Source organism: Cynocephalus volans, chromosome 8 (genome assembly GCF_027409185.1).
Source record: "Cynocephalus volans isolate mCynVol1 chromosome 8, mCynVol1.pri, whole genome shotgun sequence".
Lineage (NCBI taxonomy): Eukaryota > Metazoa > Chordata > Mammalia > Dermoptera > Cynocephalidae > Cynocephalus > Cynocephalus volans.
In genome coordinates, this window is record NC_084467.1 from 19,895,806 (window position 1) to 19,917,836 (window position 22,031).

At 39.6% G+C, this 22,031-nt stretch overlaps 2 protein-coding genes and 1 pseudogene across 4 annotated transcripts in view; 1 reads left to right on the forward strand and 2 right to left on the reverse strand.

The window, feature by feature from the left end:
• Positions 1–577: 577 nt before the first annotated feature.
• TMEM50A (transmembrane protein 50A) lies at positions 578–19,115 on the forward strand. Of its 2 annotated transcripts, none has more exons than XM_063104590.1 (7): positions 578–837; positions 2,694–2,799; positions 4,599–4,711; positions 10,936–11,003; positions 12,935–13,027; positions 15,586–15,646; positions 18,789–19,114. In XM_063104590.1, exons 2-7 carry the CDS (start codon positions 2,707–2,709, stop codon positions 18,832–18,834), a joined length of 474 nt encoding a protein of 157 aa, XP_062960660.1. In that variant the 5' UTR covers positions 578–837; positions 2,694–2,706; the 3' UTR covers positions 18,835–19,114. The 2 variants fall into 2 exon arrangements, with proteins under 2 accessions (XP_062960660.1, XP_062960659.1); XM_063104589.1 differs by lacking the exon at positions 578–837 and adding an exon at positions 1,277–1,441 and having other exon boundaries at positions 18,789–19,115.
• LOC134383215 (zinc finger protein 784-like) lies at positions 4,840–8,710 on the reverse strand (annotated as a pseudogene).
• Positions 19,116–21,070: 1,955 nt separating the features above from the next.
• The window catches only part of RHCE (Rh blood group CcEe antigens), a 42,847-nt gene continuing 41,886 nt past the window's right edge, over positions 21,071–22,031 (reverse strand). For both annotated transcript variants that reach the window (XM_063104588.1, XM_063104587.1), the window contains one exon: positions 21,071–21,097. In XM_063104588.1, the coding sequence (XP_062960658.1) occupies positions 21,071–21,097 (27 nt within the window). The remainder of the gene's footprint in view (positions 21,098–22,031) is intronic.

Genomic DNA, 22,031 nt, shown 5'->3' on the forward strand with positions numbered 1-22,031 from the left:
TGGGGTAGTATCCAGTGAGTAGAGGCCAGGGATGCAGCTAAACATCCTGCAATGCACAGGACAGAATTAGCCGGCCCACAATGTCAGCAGTGCGAAGCTGAGAAACCCTGCCTTAAAACAAGCGGCAAAGAAAGGTGAAGTCCCGGAAGTGGGTGACGGCGTGGGGAGTGCAACACACAGTTCCCCGCACCCCCCAAACCGAAACAGGAAGTCCCCGCCTCCCGGGACTAGGCCCGCCCCTCTGTGGGAGGTGCAGCTGCGGCACAGGTGGAGCCAGGATCTGAGGAATTAAACAATTGAAAACCCTGTGAGGCGGCGAAGCCGGACGCACCTTTCGCACCTGGCGAGAGCTGGGATTTTCCCTGCCACCCACACCTGAGATAGCTGCGGGACCGACCCCAACACTAGAAAACTGACCACCGCACTCAAGAGGAATAAAAAGGCCCAACGGACACCTAACTTTCGAAAGCTTAAGACAAAGAGCGATTTCTCACACCCACCCTTAACGGGCGTACTCAAAACTAGCATCTCTTACAAGTAGATACGAACTGAGCAGGAAAGCCCCGAAGCACGCTCCTGAGGCATGCGCAGACTCGTCAGCGCGGTGGGCGTGGCTCCCTTCGGTCCGCACCGCCGCTCTGGCTCCTCTCGCCCCCGCGTCCCGCCCTTCGCCCCGTCCCCGCATGCGCGACGGAGCCCAGGGGGGCGGTGCTGCTACATCCGGGTGTTTGGCGTCCTGTGGCTGTTTTGTTTTCTTGGCTGAAACTAGAGGAAGGTGAGGCGGTCCGGCGCGGCGCGACATCAGGCTCCGGACCGACTGTACGGGTGGGGCTGAACGTAAGTGCCAGGCGGGGAGTGGGGGGAGGGGAGGAATGGCCGCAGGATGCATCGGGCTCAGACCCGGGATTCTGACGGGCTGACGCCGACAGAGTCGCTGCTTCCACGTTCCAGGAAGCTGCAGATTCGGGCTGTGCCTCAGTGGACCCTGCCTGGCCACTTCCTCCTGTCCTATGTCCGGCGGCGGGAGAGGGCGACGCCGTCCACACCCCGCCAGGGTGGGGGACTAGTCGGGAGGTGGAGAGGGGCCCGCTCCCTTCCCCGGGACATCACAGGATCCTTGGAAATTATCTCGTCGTCCTACTTTAGAGCTGGACAAGCTGAGACCCCGGGAGGGACTGTAACCCGGCTGGTTCACACGGCCAGGGAGGTGGCCGAGCTAGAACTAGCTCCCGGGTCTTCTAAGTTCCAGTCCACTTTTGAAACCTAAAATGTCCAGTGTGGAGGGCGGAGTTTGGTCTTGAGGGTGCCAGTAATCCATGCAAGGAAAAATGGATTCGGGGCGGGGCCGTTGGTTTTCACTGAGAATACCACACACGGGATTGCTGTTCCTCCCAGGGAAGAATAAAATGAGTGCATTTTCAAAACTGAACTTGTCCCAAAGGTATGTTCGCACTGCTTATAACCATAGTTTTTAAAATTCAATTTTTAAGAGGGACGTTAAAAATCGGAGTCATTGCTCTTTCTAGGGTGTCATGTTTGGGGGACAACTTTATCTGCTGGCTACAAGCTTGGGTGTTTCTTGATTATTAGCAGGTAGTACGTAATTCAGGCTTTCTCATACTCTGAAATAGAGATAGTATGGATAAGTCTCACAGCAGGTCACAGCCTAGAGGAATGTTTTATGTATTTTGTGTAAGACAATTTAGGTCGGCTATGGTAATGTAAATAGCATTGGATTTTTTGTGTCTAAATCATTATTAACCTCAATCCTGTGCTTTCTTTTGGCTGATCTGTTAGAATCATTATTATTAAATTATCATTAATATTAAAATATTAATATAAATATTAAAATAAAAAGGGTGTTCTTTACATTAAAATTACACTGAAAAGCAGGCTTCGAGAAAGAAAATATAATGAAAGGAAGTAATGTGGGTAGAGGTAAAACCTGCAGTGCAGTGTTTAATTTCTTAATCTGGGTGTGGAGAAACACAAGTCCTGTGATAAAAATGTAAATTTCTAAAAGAAAGAGTTTTCTTCTGAATCCATGCTTTAACTCAGAGCCAAAATGTATCACTTGTCTCTCCACTCTGTTAGTACTCCTGGACTGTAAATATAGAAATCATATAATAACTTAGTTTGGAATTTAAATGATACAAAAGAGCTCTTCTGGATTAATAATCATACTTGGTGATTAAAAAGATCATTTAAACTAATTTAATAACCTACTTGGAAACTATAGGATGTGACAGATTTCAGGAGCAGGTCAACCAGTGAGTAATTTTTCAATATTTGGATATCCATCTTTCTTCATGTTACTTAAATATAACAGATACATCTCTTTTGGTGGGGGGCGAGGGGGGGCACAGCTGGCCTGTATGGGGATCTGAACCTTGTTGGTACATCACTATGCTCTAACCAACTAAGAAACCGGCCAGCCCTTCAAAACCCATCCTTTAAATTTAAAAAAAAAGAACGTAAATACATCCAAATTTTGTTTTCCAAAGTTATAATGTGGAAATTCATCAAAAGCTAAAACAAATATTCTGAAAAACTATGTGGAGTCAAAATAAAGCATTTATAATTTCATTTTTTATTTAGTTATTCCTGAAATGTTAATTATTTTCCAGGGACATAAGTTAGATTTGAAGCAAGTAAATGGACGCACTTTATTTAGTTGTTTGTTTGTTTTTAAGTGACCTGAAAAAAATGTCTGGATTTCTAGAAGGCTTGAGATGCTCAGAATGCATTGATTGGGGGGAAAAGCGCAATACTATTGCTTCCATTGCTGCTGGTGTTCTAGTAAGTATCACTGATAATTTGGACCTTTTATTACTTTGGTGTGTTTGTGTTTTGAATTTTGTGTGATGTTTTAAAATATGAATTATTTTATCTTTGACCACAGCATTTATTTTAATAAATGTTAATATTTTGTTTTATGGGAGGTTGAGTTTTTCATTCCATTTTAAGAGTTAGGATTATGGTTTGAAAGTTGAGATTATGGTTTGAAATTTGACCCTAGCCTTAACCCTAACCCTAAGATCGGTTGGATTATTTTAACTGCATGGCAAAAATGGCATAATAAAACGGTGTATATTTACTCATTATAAGGAAGTGTTTAAGAAACAATTAGGTCAAAACCAGTCGAGAGATATGATTGCATTTCTCCATAATCCAAAATTAACTTTCTTCTCAGTTTCATAAAAAAAAAAATAACAGGATACTCATTAAAATATATTTCTTTGAAGTAATTTACAAAATAAAGTTCTTTTTTTTTTAAAAAGATGACCGGTGAGGGGATCTTAACCCTTGACTTGGTGTTGTGAGCACCACGCTCAGCCAGTGAGCGAACAGGCCATCCGTATATGGGATCCGAACCCGGGGCCTTGGTGTTCTCAGCACCACACTCTCCCGAGTGAGCCACGGGCCGGCCCCAAAATAAAGTTCTTATTTACATTGCAAATCCCTCAAGAGATCTAGTATTTGTGTTTTATAATCTTATGGTCTTATATGCTCTAAAGAGTAAATTTTAAGTAAATGAACAAAACTCTTTGCCTAGTCTCTGAAATTTATAATCTATGAAAACAAGTATCTCATATTTTTCCAAAGTAATGGAAAAAATTATACTACTATAGAAATTCTGCTCTTATAAGTATTTTTTAAAAGCTTTAAATTTTAGTTTATGAAGAAAATATCTTGAATACATTAAGCTGAGGGTAAAAAAAAAGTGAACAAGTATGCTAGCCAGTAAAATGCCATTAATATACTATGGATCTGTCAATAACCCAATAAAAGTAATTTGATTAGCCTAAATTAGTTATTTTTAAATAATTGCCAGAAGATGGCATTTCCCAGAGCTAACTGGGTCAGGGTTGTGACTGGGAATGGGAAAGGGAGTTACTTTCAGAACCTTCTAAGCTACTTCTCAGAATTTAATTTCATTTTATTGTAAGTTTCTGCTCAGATGATAAAAAATGTTTGTGTAGTTTTGTTTTTTTCATTATATATTTGCCCTTGATAATATCCAAAACCAATTTCAATTAGATAAATAATTAGATGTTTAAATTGAATTTAAAATCACACCTGAAACCATCAACAGTGTGTACTGTAATTCATCAGAAGGCAGAACTGCCTATTATTTCACAACACTAAGAAGATAGCTAAAATTCTATCAATAATAATTATTCCCCATATTAATTTGGATAATTCTTTTCTTCATGTTTGATACCTTTTGGGAGGTTTATAATATATCAGCAACAGGGCATTTCTGTCACTTGGAATCTGAGTCATTTTTTTTCCTTTTTCCTGCCACAAGGTATTATAACTTGTTTCTAGTTCACCAAATTAGATTAAAGACTATTATGACAATATAAAATAATAATTGAAGTAGGTTTAGAAAAGAAGTTCATGTTAATAAATATTATTTGGTGTCAGATTCAAGGGTACGTAATATTTAATTAGCTATTAAGCCATATAAGAAAACTGCTCGAACATTTAAGAAAATTTTGAAATTTGAACTTTGCATTCTTTTCTCCAGTAACATAGGGATAACATTTCTCATTGGTATCACCTTTGTTTGTTCATTTGTTTGTTTGTTTTAGTTTTTTACAGGCTGGTGGATTATCATAGATGCAGCTGTTATTTATCCCACTATGGAAGAGTTCAACCACTCATACCATGCCTGTGGTGTTATAGCAACCATAGCCTTCCTAATGTAAGTATCAGCGTTATTGACACTACTTACATAGATTGTCATAAGATAAAAAAATGTTTTACATATAGTTGCTTAGATTTAAAATTTTTAAATGTTATCAAATTAACATAATGGACGTGATTTAAAAGTCAAATGGGGCTGGCTGTGTGGCCCAGTCCGTTAGCGCACAGCCTGGTAACCAGGGTCACCGGTTCTGATCCCCATACTGGCCAGCCACCAAAAAAGTTTTTGAAATGAAAAAAATAAATAAAAGTCAAATGGTGGAGAAGGACTTATAAAGAAAAGCAACAGTCCTCTTTTCCATTCTTTCCACATCACCTCTCCCATTTCTGTCTTCTGGTTCCTCTCAGCCATTCTTTTATTTCTGTACGTCCAGTTTAAACTTTACATTTATAAATGTAAAGTTTATAAGTTAAAGTTTATAACTTTACATTTAGGTCAGGAAACATGTACTTTGTCTAAGGGATTATTCATTCTTCCAACAAATATTTATTAAGCTTTTATATTCCAGGCTCTGCTCTAGGTGTAGGAGATATAGTAGTGAATAAAACAGGGAAAAATCCATGCCTTTCTGGAATTTATACTTTACTGAGTGAGGCAGGCAGTAACTAAAGAGAAATAAATTGAATATATAGTATGTTAGATAATGATAAGTGCAAAGGAGAAAAAATAAAGTATAGGAGGATCATATGAGATGTCAACAGGAAGTGTAGAAATTTTAAGTAGAGTCAAAGGAGTGGCTCACTAAGAAAGTGGTTTTGAGTAAAGACTTGAAGAAAATGAAGGAGCTAACCATGGGGATATATAAGAGAGATCATTCCAGGCAGATGTAACAGCAAGTGCAAAGGCTCAATGGCAAGACAAGCATGGCTGGAGTAGTATCATCAAGGAAAAGGGGAAGTGGTGAAGCCAGAGAGATGGTGGAGAGGGGCACATGGTATAGGGCCTTACAAAGCATTACAAGTACTTTGCTTTCATTGTGAGTGTAATAGAAGCCATTGGAGGGTTTTGAGTAGAGGAATGATGTGACCTGACTTAGATTTTAATAGTAGCATTCCTGCTGAAAAATTTTTAAAAACATATAAACAAAATTCACTGCAGCCAAATAGTGTATTATGATAATAGTTTCAATACCATGACCTCGTGTTTCTTGAATTTTTCAAATGTATTTTGAAAATATTTTTCTTGCATACTACCATTTTTTCAAATTCATACTATATTTTAGTTTGCTTCATACGTGTACTATGCCTCCTTTAGTATTCTTTATTTTTTTCTGTAGTTTTTGGTTGCCTTTTTTTTTCTTTGTTGACAGAGATAATGTACGTTTTTTTATACGTGTGTGTGTGCATGCATGTGTGTGTGTCTGGCCAGTATGGGGATTCAAACCCTTGACCTTGGTGTTATACCCTATGTTTTCTTTAGAACCCGTTTCATTCTTCTTGAATGCTGTTCTAATTTGGATGATTGCTTACTGTGTGGGCTGTAATAGCCTTATTCAGCTTTTTGCTTTCCTTAGAGTTTCTAGCTGCCTTTTCTCTCTTGTCTTGCATTTTCTGCCATTATCCCATCCTTAGTTTTTCCCAAATTCTCAACAATATTCTTTATTGTATTAGAGCCCTCTTTGTTCTGGAGATCTCCATCCCAGAAATGCATATCCATCTGTTTGATTACTATGTAAGCCTGATGCAGATCTGTCACCATGTGTCTTCCTTGTTTATCAGTGTTGGATTCACTTTTTTTCTCCAGTTTCCACATCTTCATCTTTCTTTCTTCATCTTTTCATACTCATTTTGCTGGACCCTGTCTTCAAATTACTCTAAGAAATAGTATAGGAAGATAAAATCCCTGATCCTTGTTGATCTGAAAGTGTCTTTATTTTCCCCTCATGCTTCATTCATAGCTTTGTTGGGTGTAGAATTCTAAGTTAAATGTCATTTTACCTCAGAACTTTGAGTCATTGCCCTGTTGTCTTCTGGCATCCAGTGTTGTTGATGGGCATCTAATGCTAATCTGATTTTCATCCCTCACTGTGCTCATTGCAAAGATTCACATATTACCTTTGCTCTGGGAGATTTTCTTGGATTATATCTTTGTTAATAACACTCCGATTGCTCTTTCTGGCACTCCTATTGGATACTGCATTTCTTAGATCAATCCTCAGAAAGTCCTTTAGTAGGAATAGAACTGGAGGTTTCCCACCTCCAGCCCCCAAGTCCTCCTCTTGCCCCCGACCACAGTGAATCTTCTTATTCCACACCCCTGGCCAGCCCATCATGCTGCCATCAGCCAGCTTGTCCTTGGGATTGCCTGAGACTAGGCAGTAAGCTGTTTCCTTCAAATTGGGAGTGGAGGGAATTAGAGAAACCTTAGGCTACTTTGTAGATGTTGGGGACAACAGGCTCTTAGCCTAAAGCTTTAGGAGGTGGATATTAGGTGGCTCCTGCTGTCTGTGTTCTAAATTGCCTCTGAAGAGGAGTCTGGGTGGGTTAAAGAGGGACCACCAAGGTGGTGGGGGAAGCAGCTCTTGGAGTCAAGATCCTGTGGTCAGGCTTACATCCTTGAGACTGGAGTGCTCTCAGCTTGACCTGGGGGCCCTCGGGCTTTGAGGTGATGGGATCTCAGAGTCTCTTTACAGACAACCTAGTGGGTGTCTTCTTCCTGAGGGTAGGTAGGCATCCCATATCCAGTGCAATCCAGTGAGGCAGAGAGAAGAAATCCATCCTGGTGGACCCTAGGAAGCCCCCAAGATAGTCCAGGGTTCTGCAGGTAAAGGACTAGACCAGGAACACTGTGATGGACCCTGATTCTCCCCCTTCCACTCAACCCTAACTCCCCCTTTGGAGTGCCCAGGCTTTGTTGTCACAGGCTGTGTCTTACACAAGGACAACCCAACAAAGAGGCAAGTGGAGCAGTGAGATCCAGCTCATGGTCCTTGCATTCAGCTGGGCAACCACAGGACTGCATCAGTCAGTCCCTTTCTCTGAGTCTCACAGAGGTGTTGTGTGGGTTTGTGGGAGTCCCAAATCTGGTTCTCTCCCTCTGCTCTCTAACACTAGCTGTGCTTGGCCTCCTCCCCCAATCTCCCCTCATCTGTCCCCTGCCTCCTTTTCTCCACCACCTCCCTCCCCTGTAATCTGCCTCCTACATCCCTGGTAACTCCCCCATGCCCCTGCCCTTCCAGCCTACTGGGAAACCTCCCCCTTCACCTTGACTGTCTCTCCAACCTCCTCTTCCAGAGTGTTCCCTGCCCCACTCCCTGACCCCTCACCACTGATGATCCCAGCTGGCCTCCAGAGTCTCCCAGTCTAGGCCCTGGCCCATGGAAGTATACACTGGTGCTTGCGGAAGTTGGAGGCGGTGTTGAAATCGCAGAGGGTGCAGCAGAAGGGGCACTCGCCTGTGTGGCCGCAGATGTGGCTGCTCAGCACTGAGGGCTGGGCAAAGCCCTTGCTGCGGATCCCACAGTGCTATGGCCGCTGGCTGTGTGCTCCCACTGGTGGCCCCACATGTCTGAGGAGCTGTGGATCCGCTTGGCGCTGAACCTGGAGGCAAAGGTCTTCCCTACTGCTGCAACTGCTGCAACTGCTGCCATCACTTCTGCCCAGGGCAGAAGGGGCAGCGGTAGGACTGCTCTCCCATGTGCACACAGTGGTGGGCACAGAGGCTGGTGGGACCCCGACAGCTGCTGCTACACATGTGACAGCACCTGCCTCCTTCAGACCTGGCAAGGTGGCCACATTCGTGGAATAGCAGCTTGAAAAGCAGCTGGGCACAAGGCACAGTGAAAAGAGCCTGGCTGCCAGGGCTCATGTACCAGTGTGGTGTCTGTCACCTTCATCACCTGGATCTCGATGAGGTTACCTGGGGGTGTGGTGGAGCAGCTGTCATCAGGCACCAGTCCCGGGGTAGCAGCTCCCTGGATTGCAACTCCAGGTTTGCAACTCTGGGGTTGGTAGGCTCCAGGCTCATGGCAGTGGTCTTGTCAATCATCTGTGTCATGTTGTCTTAGAATTCCCATCTCTGCCTTTTTGTTCTGCATTCCAGGATATCACCTCAACTTATCTTCCAGTCCATTGACTCTTTTTATTTCAGTTCTCATGTTTTAATTTCCAAGGACTTTTTCTTGTTTCAAGTGCCTTTATGTTTCCTTAGTTATGAGTGCTTGCTTTAGAGATCAACTGTTTATCTGATTCTTTCTTTGACATGCTGCAGGCCTTTCCTCAGATGTCTGGTGATCCTTGGTTGTTCATGCGTAGTTAAGAAAGATTCAGTGAGAGGCTGAATGAAAGCCCTAGGTCAGGGCTTCAGTTTAGGATAAGTGGGCAAGGAGCTAGTTTTCAGGCTCCAGGCCTCCCAAATGTCTATCAGTACTCTCACTAGCTGCTGTAAATCTTCTCACGTAGGTATTTCAATTACTTAAAACTCCCATTTTTTTTTTTTTAACTTGCCTAAAGAGGGTGAACAGTCACCAACTATTATAGGCCAGAAGCGGTTGGCAAATTATGGTCAGGACTGTTTTGTAAATCAAGTTTTATTGGAATGAAGCCATGCCCATTCAGTTACCTATTGTCTATGGCTGCTTACTTGTGACAGTGTGACAGAGACTATATAGCCCACACATCTAAAATATTTACTATCTGGGTGCTGGTAACACCAGGGTAGAGAGTTTGGATTCCCATACTGGCCAGCCACCAAAAAATAAATAAATAGATGAATAAATAAAAATATTTACTATCTGATCTTTAAGGGAAAATTTGCAGATCCCTGGAGAGTAGGAGAAATGAGGAAGGAATTTATTCTTCCTTATACAGTCCTTTTGTTAATCCCTGTGTTTTCAGCTCCATTTCTCATTCCCACCCTCCAGTGTGCCTTCCATTTCCAGTCTGTAGTATCCCCTGGGTTCCGTCAGAAGGACTACCTCTGTGGCTGTAGCCTCTCTAAGCAGATTCTAAGTTATAGCCTCTTTACCTCTGTTCATCATCTGTATTCCGTAAATGTAAAGAAAACTTCATCTGGCGAAGGACTCCTTCATATTCTTTTTGTTTTTCTGGTAGTATACTTTCCCCCCTTTACTCTCATTTTTAATATGCTCTTGGGAGGGAGAGGAAAGGGGGAGTCGTTATTCTGACATTTTATTTTTACTCTCTCTCTCTCTCTCTCTCTCTCTCTCTCCCCCCCCCCCCCCCCCCCCCCATGGCCTTGGTGTTGTCAGCACCACACTCTCCCAAGTGAGCCACGGGCCGGCCCTTCCCATGACATTTAAAATTTCTCAAAGGATACTTCTAAAGAAAGCAAGACTATCTCAATTTAGAGAGGTACTTTATGAAAGTCAGTTCTTATGTTTAGAATATATATCAGAGATTGAAAAAACAAGCTTATACCACCTGCATCTTTTTTTGATAATGTCTTCAGAGCAAAAAGTCACTGTTTTGTTTGAAATATAATTATTTTTCCAAACATTGGACATTAGTACAAAATTATTACAAAAAATTCATTCCAACGCCAATTTTTAGTTGTTTTTGGATTGTCTGGGGCCCATTTTCTCTCTCTGTCATTGCCATACATGATTACATGTTGTGTAGGGCTGATTTGTACAAACGGAAAACTAGATAGAACCAAGCTAAATCATCCTTTTACCTGTTCTAATCTTAGCAGGATATAATTTTGAGAATTTTGTTCTCAAATTTTTTTTTTTTTTTTTTTTTTTTAAAAGATGACCAGTAAGGGGATCTTAACCCTTGACTTGGTGTTGTCAGCACCATGCTCACCCAGTGAGCGAACTGGCCATCCCTATATAGGGTCCGAACCCAGGGCCTTGGTGTTATCAGCACCACACTCTCCCTAGTGAGCCACAGGCCGGCCCTTGTTCTCAAATTTTAACAAGCATCAGAATCACCTGAAAGACTTGTTAAAACTTAGATTTCTGGGCTCTATTCCCAGAGTTTCTGCTTCAGTAGGTTTGGGGTGAGGCCAGAGAATTTTATTTTCAAACAAGTTGCCAGGTGATAATGATTTTCCTAGTCTGGGGCTCACAACCACTGCTTTGGAGAGTATTTTGTTGAAGGGACTTGATTAAGGTCATATGAACCCATTACTCAAGACTTCTGAGACCTAACCTTAAATTTGTGGACCTCTGTCTTATTGTATGTAGTAATTTGGTGTCATGGATAGTTTCTTTTTGGAGTCAGAGACCCTGATTTCTTCGTTTTATTTTATTCATACAGGATTAATGCAGTATCAAATGGACAAGTCCGAGGTGATAGTTACAGTGAAGGTTGTCTGGGTCAAACAGGTAAAAGATATAAACAGCATCTTACTATACATGCTTACATCCTCAAAATGAGAATTATACATGGAAGGGCCACTTGTCTAACTCCCTCATATCAGGCATAGGACGGAGTTATATCTAGAGCGGAGGTTATAGGTTCCAAGGCATAAAGTCGCGTTTGGTCACAGTTGACTGTATAGTACTGAATACACAGTTTATATAGCCTTGTGCAATAATATGTAGATATAAATGTATACAGGATACAGTAGATAACAGTATATAATAATACATGTACAAAATAGAATTTATGGTATTATAAACCATAGCAAACAATTTTCTTCCCTTTTTTGTCAACCTTATTTGGTCAGATTAGCATTTTGAAACAATTTTTAATTGTGGTAAAATACACATAACACACAGTTCAACATCTTAACCATTTTTACCTATACAGTTCAGTATTAAGTATTGAGAATGTATTAAATACATTCACATTATTGTGGAATCAATCTCCAAGTCTTTTCATCATACAAAACTGAACAGAAAATTACAGAGTTTTGGTTCTTGGGCTCACCCATGCCCTTCTTTCTCAACTGGGGACACTCACTCCTTGAGTTCATGGCTGCGTACCTCAGGTAGGCAGGGTACAGGATATGGGGCCCAACTTCCTGAAAGTCCAGTTTACTCAAAGATTTAAGGGGACAGATGCGCTTGTTAAGCAATTTAAATGATAAACTTAAATATTACATCTATACAAAAATAGGCAAATTTCAAGTAACTTTTTTTTTTTAATTTAATAAAACAGGAGGAAAACATTGGTCTAACATAACCTTGTAAACTCTGAAAGAAGGGATGAATGTTAGCAGTTAGTGTTATAATAATAAGCCAGTAATAGCTAGAGCCAGGACTAGAATATGGCCATCACTTCTCTAAATAAAATTTGTTAACTAGCACAGCTTTTGGGGTCCAGAGCCAGTTGTATTTTGTTTTAATATCACATCTGTGAGTAATTGCTTATTATTTTGGAACTATTGTTTTATGTTTTTGGCATAAAATCAGAAATTAATATATAACATTCTATTTGCTGTGCTTTAATGACCTAGGCAGTGTTTTTATGAAAATGTGTTTGTGCTAATTGAGTAAAGAGACTGTCTCAGAATTCATTTTAGGCAGACTAATGACTCCATTTATTGTTTATAGCAAATCTTTATAAATATATAAATGTGATTTAAAAGTTGATTGTTCTCCTCTGTTAACATAATTTTAATGCAACTTTCCTAAGTGTCAGCTGCAAATTTGAATTTACTTTGCTGCCTGATTTCTCTGAGAGTGAAATATGGTAGCTTCAAGATTCATATTGGGCCGAGCCCGTGGCGCACTTGGTAGAGTGTGGCGCTGGGAGCGCTGCGACGCTCCCGCCGCGGGTTCGGATCCTATATAGGACTGGCCGGTGCACTCACTGGCTGAGTGCCGGTCACGAAAAGGACAAAAAAAAAAAAAAAAAAAAAAAAAAAATTCATATATCACTGAATATGAATTTTTTTAAGTATATCTATGTTATTGTTCGAAAGTACTCATGGAAAACTTTAAGCTTTGGAGCACAAGTTCTAAAACTACATGGAGAATGAGCCCCTAAAAATGGTGAACATATTTTATGAGATGTTTTATAGGAAGATTTAAGTTTTTCTCAGTGTAGGTAGTTGGAGAAAGTAAATATATGCACTTATACCAATAAATAAAAATAATTTTAAAAAGAATATACAGACCAACCAAGAAGAAAAAGGCCAACATCTGCAGTGATAAAAGATACCTAACATATCTTTTTTGTTCTTATTTTAGACTTTAATGGCAGCTGCATATTTTTCTTCTATTTGGGTTTTTGTTTTCTTTTTTAAAGTTAATTGTACTGACTGCTGCCCTATGAGAAACAATTCTGGTAAAATGTTATTTCTTTTAAGGTGCTCGGATTTGGCTGTTCATTGGTTTCATGTTGGCCTTTGGATCTCTGATTGCATCTATGTGGATTCTCTTTGGAGGTTATGTTGCTAAAGGTAGGAGAATACACAGGTTACATTTTACTTCAATGGAATGATAGAATTTTGAATTAAAGTTGATTATTTTAGAGTAAAACTTTTTCATGTAGATGGGCCAGCTACTAGCTATGCATTATACTTGGGGACTCCCCTTCCACTGTCTGTTTGGTTTTGTTCATATGATTTGATTTGATTTGATTTTTTATTATTTTTTATTTTGGCCGGTAAGGGGACCTGAACCCCTGACCTTGGTGTTGTCAGCACTGTGATGTAACCAAGTGAGTCAACCGGCCAACCCTTATTTGTATGTTTTTAGTATTCCTTCCTTCTGTATTTTTTTCTTCTAATCTACAGCCTGCAAAGGATGGGGCACACCTCCAAACCTTGCTTCTCTTTAGCTTCCAAAAATGTCAAAAGTAGAATATATGTATTCTCTAGCTGTTTAGCAAGTTTTGACTTTCAGAATAATATCCATGCAGAGCTCTAACATTCTAGAATTGAAATTTATTCAGTTAAGCCTCCCTGATAATATGATGTTATTTCCTTTTAAATAGAAAAGTAAATTAATATTTAATATGTATATGCTATATAAGGCCAGTTTAAGGAAAGCTCAGGAGAAAAGGTGTGCTGTTAGATCCCTGGCTAAAATTTCACCTTGAGGGACCCCAGAAAAATATGAAACCAATTTAATGTTCCAGGTAAAATTGACTATGCCTGTCATGGTAATAATACAGTGTTAATGGTTTACAAAAACTGGACCAGCCTAGATCTAATTTAGCTCATATTTTAACTATTTCTTTGAATAAGATGTAACTTTTAAGTTAAAATCATGGGTTTCCTACATTTTTATTAAAATCATTTCAATCTTATAGACAGGAATGATAGGCATTTTTAAATGTTTGTATTTTCTTTTGTTTATGTAATTTATTATTAAGCATGTTACCAAAAATGTAGAAAATAGAGAAAAGAAAAAGAAGTTACAATAATCTTACCACACTTAAATATTTTGGTATATTTCCTTTCAGTATCTTTTCTTTTATATAGTTATTATCATAATATAAATACAATTTTGGTCCCTACTTTTTGCATTTAATTTGATATACGTTGTTCTCTTGCTGCTACAAAATCTTTGTCAGCTTTATATTTTAAAAACAAAAAAATACCTTTTTTATCATGTAAATTGCATAATATTTGTATATTCTAGAAAAGTGAAAATATAAGAGAACTCAAGAAAATAAATATTGACAATTCTTTCCTGTAAACATCTATTAATACAGAGCCTCTTTTTATAGGAATGTCTTTTATCTCATAGAATTTTAAGTTATTCTCCTAAAGGCTTCTGGAGCAAGGTTATGCTTTGAGAATTATTAGCAGTAGATCTGTAATTTTGTAAAGTTGCCTTTATGTAACATCTTTATGGTTCATTCTAGTGGTAATGATTATTTAATGTGGAACAGTAGTGAAGGCCCATACAAACCAGCTGTTATGTTAATCAGATTAACTTAAAGCTATTCTGAGATGAGAAAAAGTTGACAATTCAACTGTTCATTATGCCTCGGTTTGTCAATTAATAAGTAATCATTTACAGCTCCAGTAGTAGAAATTTATGAGAATTACAACTTCAATCCCAATACAATCAGAACAAAATGTTCCTCAGACCGTCTTTCCCATCTTAGTTAATGGCTACGCTGTCCTTCCAGAGTTTAGGCCAAAAACTTCGGTGGTTAAAGCCTGTCAGGGATGACGCCTCTCTTTCTGTCACACCCCACATCCAATCAATCAGCAAATCCTATTGACTCTGCTGTAAAGTAAGCACTTTTTACCATCTCCATTGCTACCACCCTGGTTCAGTCCATCACAGTCTCTTGCCTGATTTCCAGAAAGAGCTTCCTAACTGGTTTCTCTGTTTCTCCCCTTGCCCCCTTTAAACTGCTCTCACACCAGAGAGTAGGGATCCTGTTAAAATACATCAGCTAGTGTCACTTTTCTGCTCAAAACCCTCCAACGGCTGCTAATCTCACTGAGAGTGAAAAACAGAGTCCCCGGTCTGACCACAAGGCTCCGCAGGATCTCTGTTGTCCAGCCTGCTCCTCTCACCTCTCTGACCCATCTCCTGCTTTTCTCTCTTTGGCCTGCATGGCCATTCCTTGAACACGCCAGCATGCTCCTTCCCACCTCAGGGCCTTTGCACTTGCTGCACTTGTGTCAAATGTCATCAGTTGCTACATTTCCTGTACTTCTACTTCATGTTCTCTCCTTATTAGGCATATTGTCTACCTCCATGAGGGCAAAAAAAATTTGTCTCTTTTGTTTACTGCTGTGTCCTCAGCACATTAATAAACAGTGCCAGCACATAATATGCCCTCAGTGCATATTTGTAAAATGAAAGAAGGGAGCTGTCATATACTAAACCAATGCTAGACTCTGTTGTATGTATTATGTCATTTAATACTGAAGCCAACAATACTTACCAGAAGAATCAATTATAGTAGGCAGGAAATTTGATATTTTACAGTATATCTAAAACTAAATGTTTTGAGATCATAAACCTCTAAATATTACAATTATTTTTACAGAAAAAACCATAGTATACCCTGGAATTGCTGTATTTTTCCAGAATGCCTTCATCTTTTTTGGGTAAGTTGGTTTTGCATTCTTTTTTCTTTTTTTTTAAATTATAGTGTCTTAGGCCAGCCCGTGGCTCACTCGGTAGAGTGCGGTGCTGATAACACCAAGGCCACGGGTTTGGATCCTATATAGGGATGGCCGGTTCGCTCACTGGCTGAGCGTGGTGCTGACAACACCAAGCCAAGGGTTGAGATCCCCTTACCGGTCATCTTAAAAAATAAATAAATAAATAAATAAATAAAAATAATAAATTATAGTGTCTTTCATGTCATTCACTATATTTAGTTGCTTATTTTATCCCATTTGATGCCCCTCCCCCATGTTATTTTCATAAAATATGAAGAATGAGAAGGATATTTTCAATACATGGGTTGGTTTGCTGCCAACCTTAGGAACATACATTAATTTTTTAAATTGCCACACACACCCTTTAATGAACAACTATGATTCATGTAGATTTTGTTACATAACGCTGACAATGTTCATTTTAAACCTATATCTCTACCAGTTGCTTTTAATGAAAGCCTGCTTAAAACCATTTCTCTTTAAATTTTGGTTTCTAAATAAGTTTTATAGTTCTTCTATCCTTGGTGTGAGTGAGATTTGAGGTGCAGAGGAAAAGCTCTGATATTTTTTTATCCTGATGTAATTACAAATGAAAAGATTACTAAAACCCCTCAAAACCTCAATACTTTTCTCAGTAATCTTTTCTGATGTTCATTCATTCCTGGAATCTTAGGGCTTCCCCCTACCCCTACTGCTCCCCCACTAAAAAAAACAAAAACAAAAACAACCTCTTTATCCTCTCTCTACATCAGGAATCCTTAATCTCTATTGCATAGGTAGGCTTCTGAAGACAGAGAATCACCAGACATTTCCATCTGCAAGAAATTGGTGTTTCTGCTTGTTTCTGGGAAGAGAAAATCTATGGTTTTCATCAGATTTTCAAAGCCCCTAATTCAAAAAAGGTTAAGAAATTGCTGTATATTCTAGGAGTTTTCCTTCCCTGTCCTTTCCCACCCACCTCCAGCTGAGGTATTAGGACTTTTCCTTTCCTGTCCTTTTCCACCCACCTCCAGCTGAGGTGTTGTCAGAGTAGCTATCAGAATAGTTGTAGCAGATTGTCTTCCATTCTAATTTATAACAGAACAATACTTAGCAACAGCTTAGAAATTACTATTTCGGAAATGAGAAGAGATAGATGTCAGTCCCAAGGTAACCATCTGACAGTGTGGGAGAATTTCCAAAATAGGGCATAAGTGACTTCCTGGTTGAATTTTTGTTCTCATTAAAACACTCCTTCAAGTGGTTACTTTTATAAAGGCCTTTTGAAGCCATTTAAAATTGATCATTAGAACTGTGGACATGCTCTTGAGTTATATAACAGTAATTGAAAAAGATGAGAAGACAAAATGAAAAAAAGTAGATGCCTTTGAAATGTCTACGTTTATCTTCAATTTCTCTCTCACACTTACCCCCACATTCGGGCCTTGTTGACTCTGCCTCTGAATTGTCTTAGACTGTTCTCACTTTGTGCATTTCCATTGTTTATGTTCAGTCATTATTCGTTGCCTAAGCAATTCTCATCCTCAATTCTCAAATTCGCATCCTGGCAAGCTTTGGCTTAACAAAGCCTGGCTGCTCCATTCCCTGTCCTCCTCATCTGTTAAGCTGTAATCTGACTATGCTGGACTCTTCCCTCTTCTGCTGCACCTCCTTTTTTATGCATATAAACCCTGTCTGGCTCCTCCTGCCTCAGGACTCATTCTCCCTCTGATCTCATTTGTGCTGTCAGTTTTCCTTCTGAAACATAGCTTTAATCCTGTCATTTCTTGTCTTAAAATTTTTAAAAACTCTGAGCTGTCTAAAAACATATCAAAACAAGTGGCCATCCAGCCAAACTCTGCTCACAGTTCTGTTTTATTTAGTCTATACAGTACTTTTTATTTTATTGCACCAATGTTTAGAAATCAAGAGATTTGACATAAAAATCTGAATTTTGGCTTTTCTTGAAAAATTGGAAGATCTGATGACCCTGGGCCCCATGCATCAGCAATCAGCTGGAGCTGAATAGTCGAAGGGGGCTGCATCTCCTTTCATTCATTGCCTGGGACTGAGTACCCGCTGCCCCCTTTACAGAGCATGCGGGCTGTCTGGCATCCGGCCCCTTGGTTAACTGAAGGCACCTGTGGGTAATTTGCCACTTTGGCAAGCTTTGGCTTGACAAGAACTGGCTGCCTCCATTCCCTGACCCCCTTATCTGTTAAACTGTAATTTGACCATGTTAGACTCTTCCATGTTCTGCTGCACCTCCTTTTTTATGCATATAATTGCCCTCTTGTCCCTCTTAAATTGAAACCTTGATGACAACTGTAGATTCTCCCTTACCTAAACCCTAGGCTGTGAGCTCTGTGAGGGCATGTTCCTGACATGCCAACCTCCTGGGCTTTTCCTGAGGTCCGGTGGTTTTTTAATGCCTGTTTGCTTTTGATGTACTGTTTCCTCTCCTCAAAACATCTTCCTTCATCATCCCACTAGCTCTTATTCTGCCAGTCTCCCATTCAAACTCCTGTTTACCATCAAAGCCTATCTCAAACACTTCCACCTATGTTAATCCTTTCCTAACTCATTCAGGCAAAATGAATTGTGTTTCTGTGCTTCCTTGACATTTGGTATATTTGCCTTCTCAAACCCCTCCCCTACCCCCGCTCCCCATCCTTCCCTGGCCCAATACCACATTGAAAGCAAGAATGTGAGCAGATTGAGGGCAAGGAGTATATATTTTATTTATCTTTTTAACCCTAGCACCTAACACACCAGGACACTCAAAAAAGGTTTTGTTGAATGAATTTGATAAAATCAGGCATATAATGGTTACATGCTAAACGGTTAACTTTTTAAAAGTCACATATGTCTTCAACACTCACAAGTTAAGGTTGTAAGCAAGATGAGAGTAAACAGCACAGGTGAGCATAATGGAAGAATTCACTACCTTAGAATGATCAGTTTCCTATTTGATACATTCCCTATCAAATTTTTGTATACGACTTATCAATTACTCTTTGTTGCTTATTTCCCACTATTCTGAAAATCTTACGTATTCCTTTCCCAAATCCAGGTAGTCATGTAACTTTTCTTGTTTTATTCACAGAGGACTGGTTTTTAAGTTTGGCCGTACTGAAGACTTATGGCAGTGAAAACATCTGCTCTCCTACAGCACAGCAACCCTGCATGGGTTTTTTGGGGTTTTTTTGTTTTTTTTACTGCTCACTCCCAATATTTTGTAATGCTGTTTTCTAAACTTATTTCTCTGTGTAGCCTCAGCTTAAAGTTATGTAATACTAAAATCATGAGAACTCCCTATTTAAACCACCACCAAAAAAATCTCTTGTGGTATATGCTTGATTAACTTATAAAATGTTAAAAGAAACTATTTCACATGAGTAATTTTTGTCCAGTTTTATCATTGTATAATTTGTAAAAATAAAAATAAATTACAAAAGAAATTATGGATTCACCAATATGAGTATTTGTCATATCTGAGGTCCAAAACTGCAACGAAAGTGCTCTGAAGATTTAATGCGGTTATTGTGGCCTCTTCTATGTCAAATGTTGAATGAAATATAAACATTTTCTTGTTTTTAGAAACTTTTCAGCGGTCAACATTCTTTCACACTGTGCTTTGTGTTCGGTTTATATGGTTTTACCAAAAATTCTGTAAACATTTCAGCATAAGGAGCATTTAAGGGTCTCCCATGGGGTGAGTGAACATGTGAGAAACGAGAAGCCCCATGATCCGACCACCAGGCTCCTCCTCCTGTGGCTCTCGCGTCATGCCACTGACTGGGGGCAGGGGTGAGGGGAGGTAACTCAGCTGTGACACGTGGTCCTGCCGGGCACTGACAGTCCTCCCACATCCACATCCACATGGAAGGAAAGAGGAAAAGGATAGGGACTTGACACTCTAGTCTCTTACTCAGGTGACAATTTCTTTGCTATTCTGGTAATAAATTGGATTCCCTGTTTGATTTTATCTGTGTAAGAACTGCTAAGCTCACAGTGGTTCAGTTTCTATTATAAACATTAGCTACTAGGCACTCTCATAGTCTGTTACTCTTTGGAACTCTTTTGTCCCCCCAGACTCCCTTCCTCATCAAAATGGGATACATACTCCTGAGAACTACAGCTAACTACCATTAGCTCTTCGTTAAATACAAACTATATCCTAGGCAATTTCAATTTATGGTATTCTTTTCTGTGTCAGCCATCATTATGTGCCAGTCTGTATGTTTTGAATATCGCCTGGTCATCAAGACACTACTCAAACCACTAACTGTATTGCTGTCATCCCACATGAAGTCACTTGTGATTTATTTATTTTTTTTTTAGGTAGAATGTGAAAATTGGAGGGTGTAGCAATCCATTTGTGTTGCTTACAACAAAATACATGGAACTGGGTATTTTCTAAAGAAAAACGACATTTATTGCTTGCAGTTTCTGAGGCTGGTAAGTCCAAAGTCCATCCGGTCGTGGCAACAGTGACCGAGGGGTCTCACACTGCAAGATGGTGGAAGAGAGAGAGAGACAGACAGACTCCCCTCTTCTTTTAAAGCCTTCAGAACCATGCCCTTGACCACCATTTTTAATCCATTCACTACTGCACTGGTCCTACAATCCAATCACCTTTTTTAGGCTCCACCTTTCAATTACTGTAAAAGGTTTCCCCCCTCCTCTTAACAGTCACAGTGGGGGCTAAGTTTCTAATACATAAAACTTGGGGGACACAATTCAAGCTTCAATGAGTTTTGGGGGGCATAATTCAATGCACTACAAAGGCAAACTTAGAGGTTAAAGACCACCCTCTCTTTTTACATATGAAGGAACCCAAAAGACCAGGATAATTGAAATGATTTCCTCAAGGTCAGAGAACTAGTTTCTTAAGCCTGAGGCATCCCCCACCCCACAACTGCCCACAATCACATTCCCCACAGTGCAATTCAGAATATGCTCAAGGAATGCCAACTACCTTGTAAAACTGCAGGAATAATGTCTTCAAGGACTAAATAAAAATGCATTCTTTATTTTGTATTATCTGCTCTGATATAGACAAGAGTTAACTGGGCAGCACACCTGATTAAACGTGAGAAAGAATCTAAGAATTGTCAACAAAATTGAACCAAAACCTTAATTTGTCTGTAACCAGGAAAATATTGATAGCATCATTTTTAATGAAACATTTGTTTAAAACTACTATTACCTCTTAAACAAGTTTTTAGCTCTTTATTTCTTAATATCAACTCTGTTTGACCTTGTTTCATTGTATATAAGGGGACTGCTGTAATGAGTATGTGTCGCATACAAGCAAAGGCGGGCCACAGCGAAAGAAAGTTGTCTTGTTTTCAAGCAGGCCTTGTTTCTCTTGGCTGCTTTTGCTTAAAATCCAACAGCCAAATGAGGAAACTGTAAAAGCAAAGCAAACATTTTTATTGCAGATGAACCCTTATACTCTTAAAATGTGTATGTATACTGATTCTGGTTTGACCTCTTGAAACTTATGTTTACCTAAATGTCTCATCATGAAGACTTTAGCGGTTTCTGTATAAAATCTGAATTGGAAGAGATCTTAGATAGATCTTATTTCATGTAGCTCTTTACATGAATCATTGATACTCATCTGGCTTTTGTTTGAATTCCTCCAGTGACAGGGAACTCACACCATATGAAGTAGACTCATTATTTTGTGACAGTTCAAATTCTTAGAAATGTATACTGTATCTCCCACTGGACCTAGTTAAATTCTTTGAAGAAGCACAGAAAAAAATACTTTTCCTCTTCTATATGCCAGTCTTTCAAGTGTTCAAAGAGAGTTCTTAGGTCTCCTTTGGGTCTTCTCTTCTGCAAGCTGAAAATAATCCTGAGTTCTTTGGTTGTGCCATATTACAGCCTGCCATACAACATCACTGCATGTTGAGTAACCTTGGATCACAATTCTAGAAATGAAAACCAGGGTAGCTAATACCCATAGGGTGTTTTCTGTGGATCAGCCAGTGTGCTAACATTTCACATCTTATCTCCTTTAGATGCAACAACCCAGTGAGAGTTACTATTATCATCTCCATTTCAGAGATGGGGAGACTGAAGCTCTACAAGGTCACAGAGCTGGAAGTGGTAGAACCCAGATCGTCTGACTCCAGATCACATACTCAGAGCATGGGATTTAATCTCATTTTATAGATGAAGAAATTGGGTCCCAGAGAAGTCAAGTGACCTTCCCAAGGGAACCAGCCTGCCATGGGTGAGCTAGGACTAGAATACAGATCTCCCTCCCAGAACAATTCTCTTTCACTGGGCCTCACTGAGTCTGGAGGGATCCATTGGCAGTCTCCTAATCTGT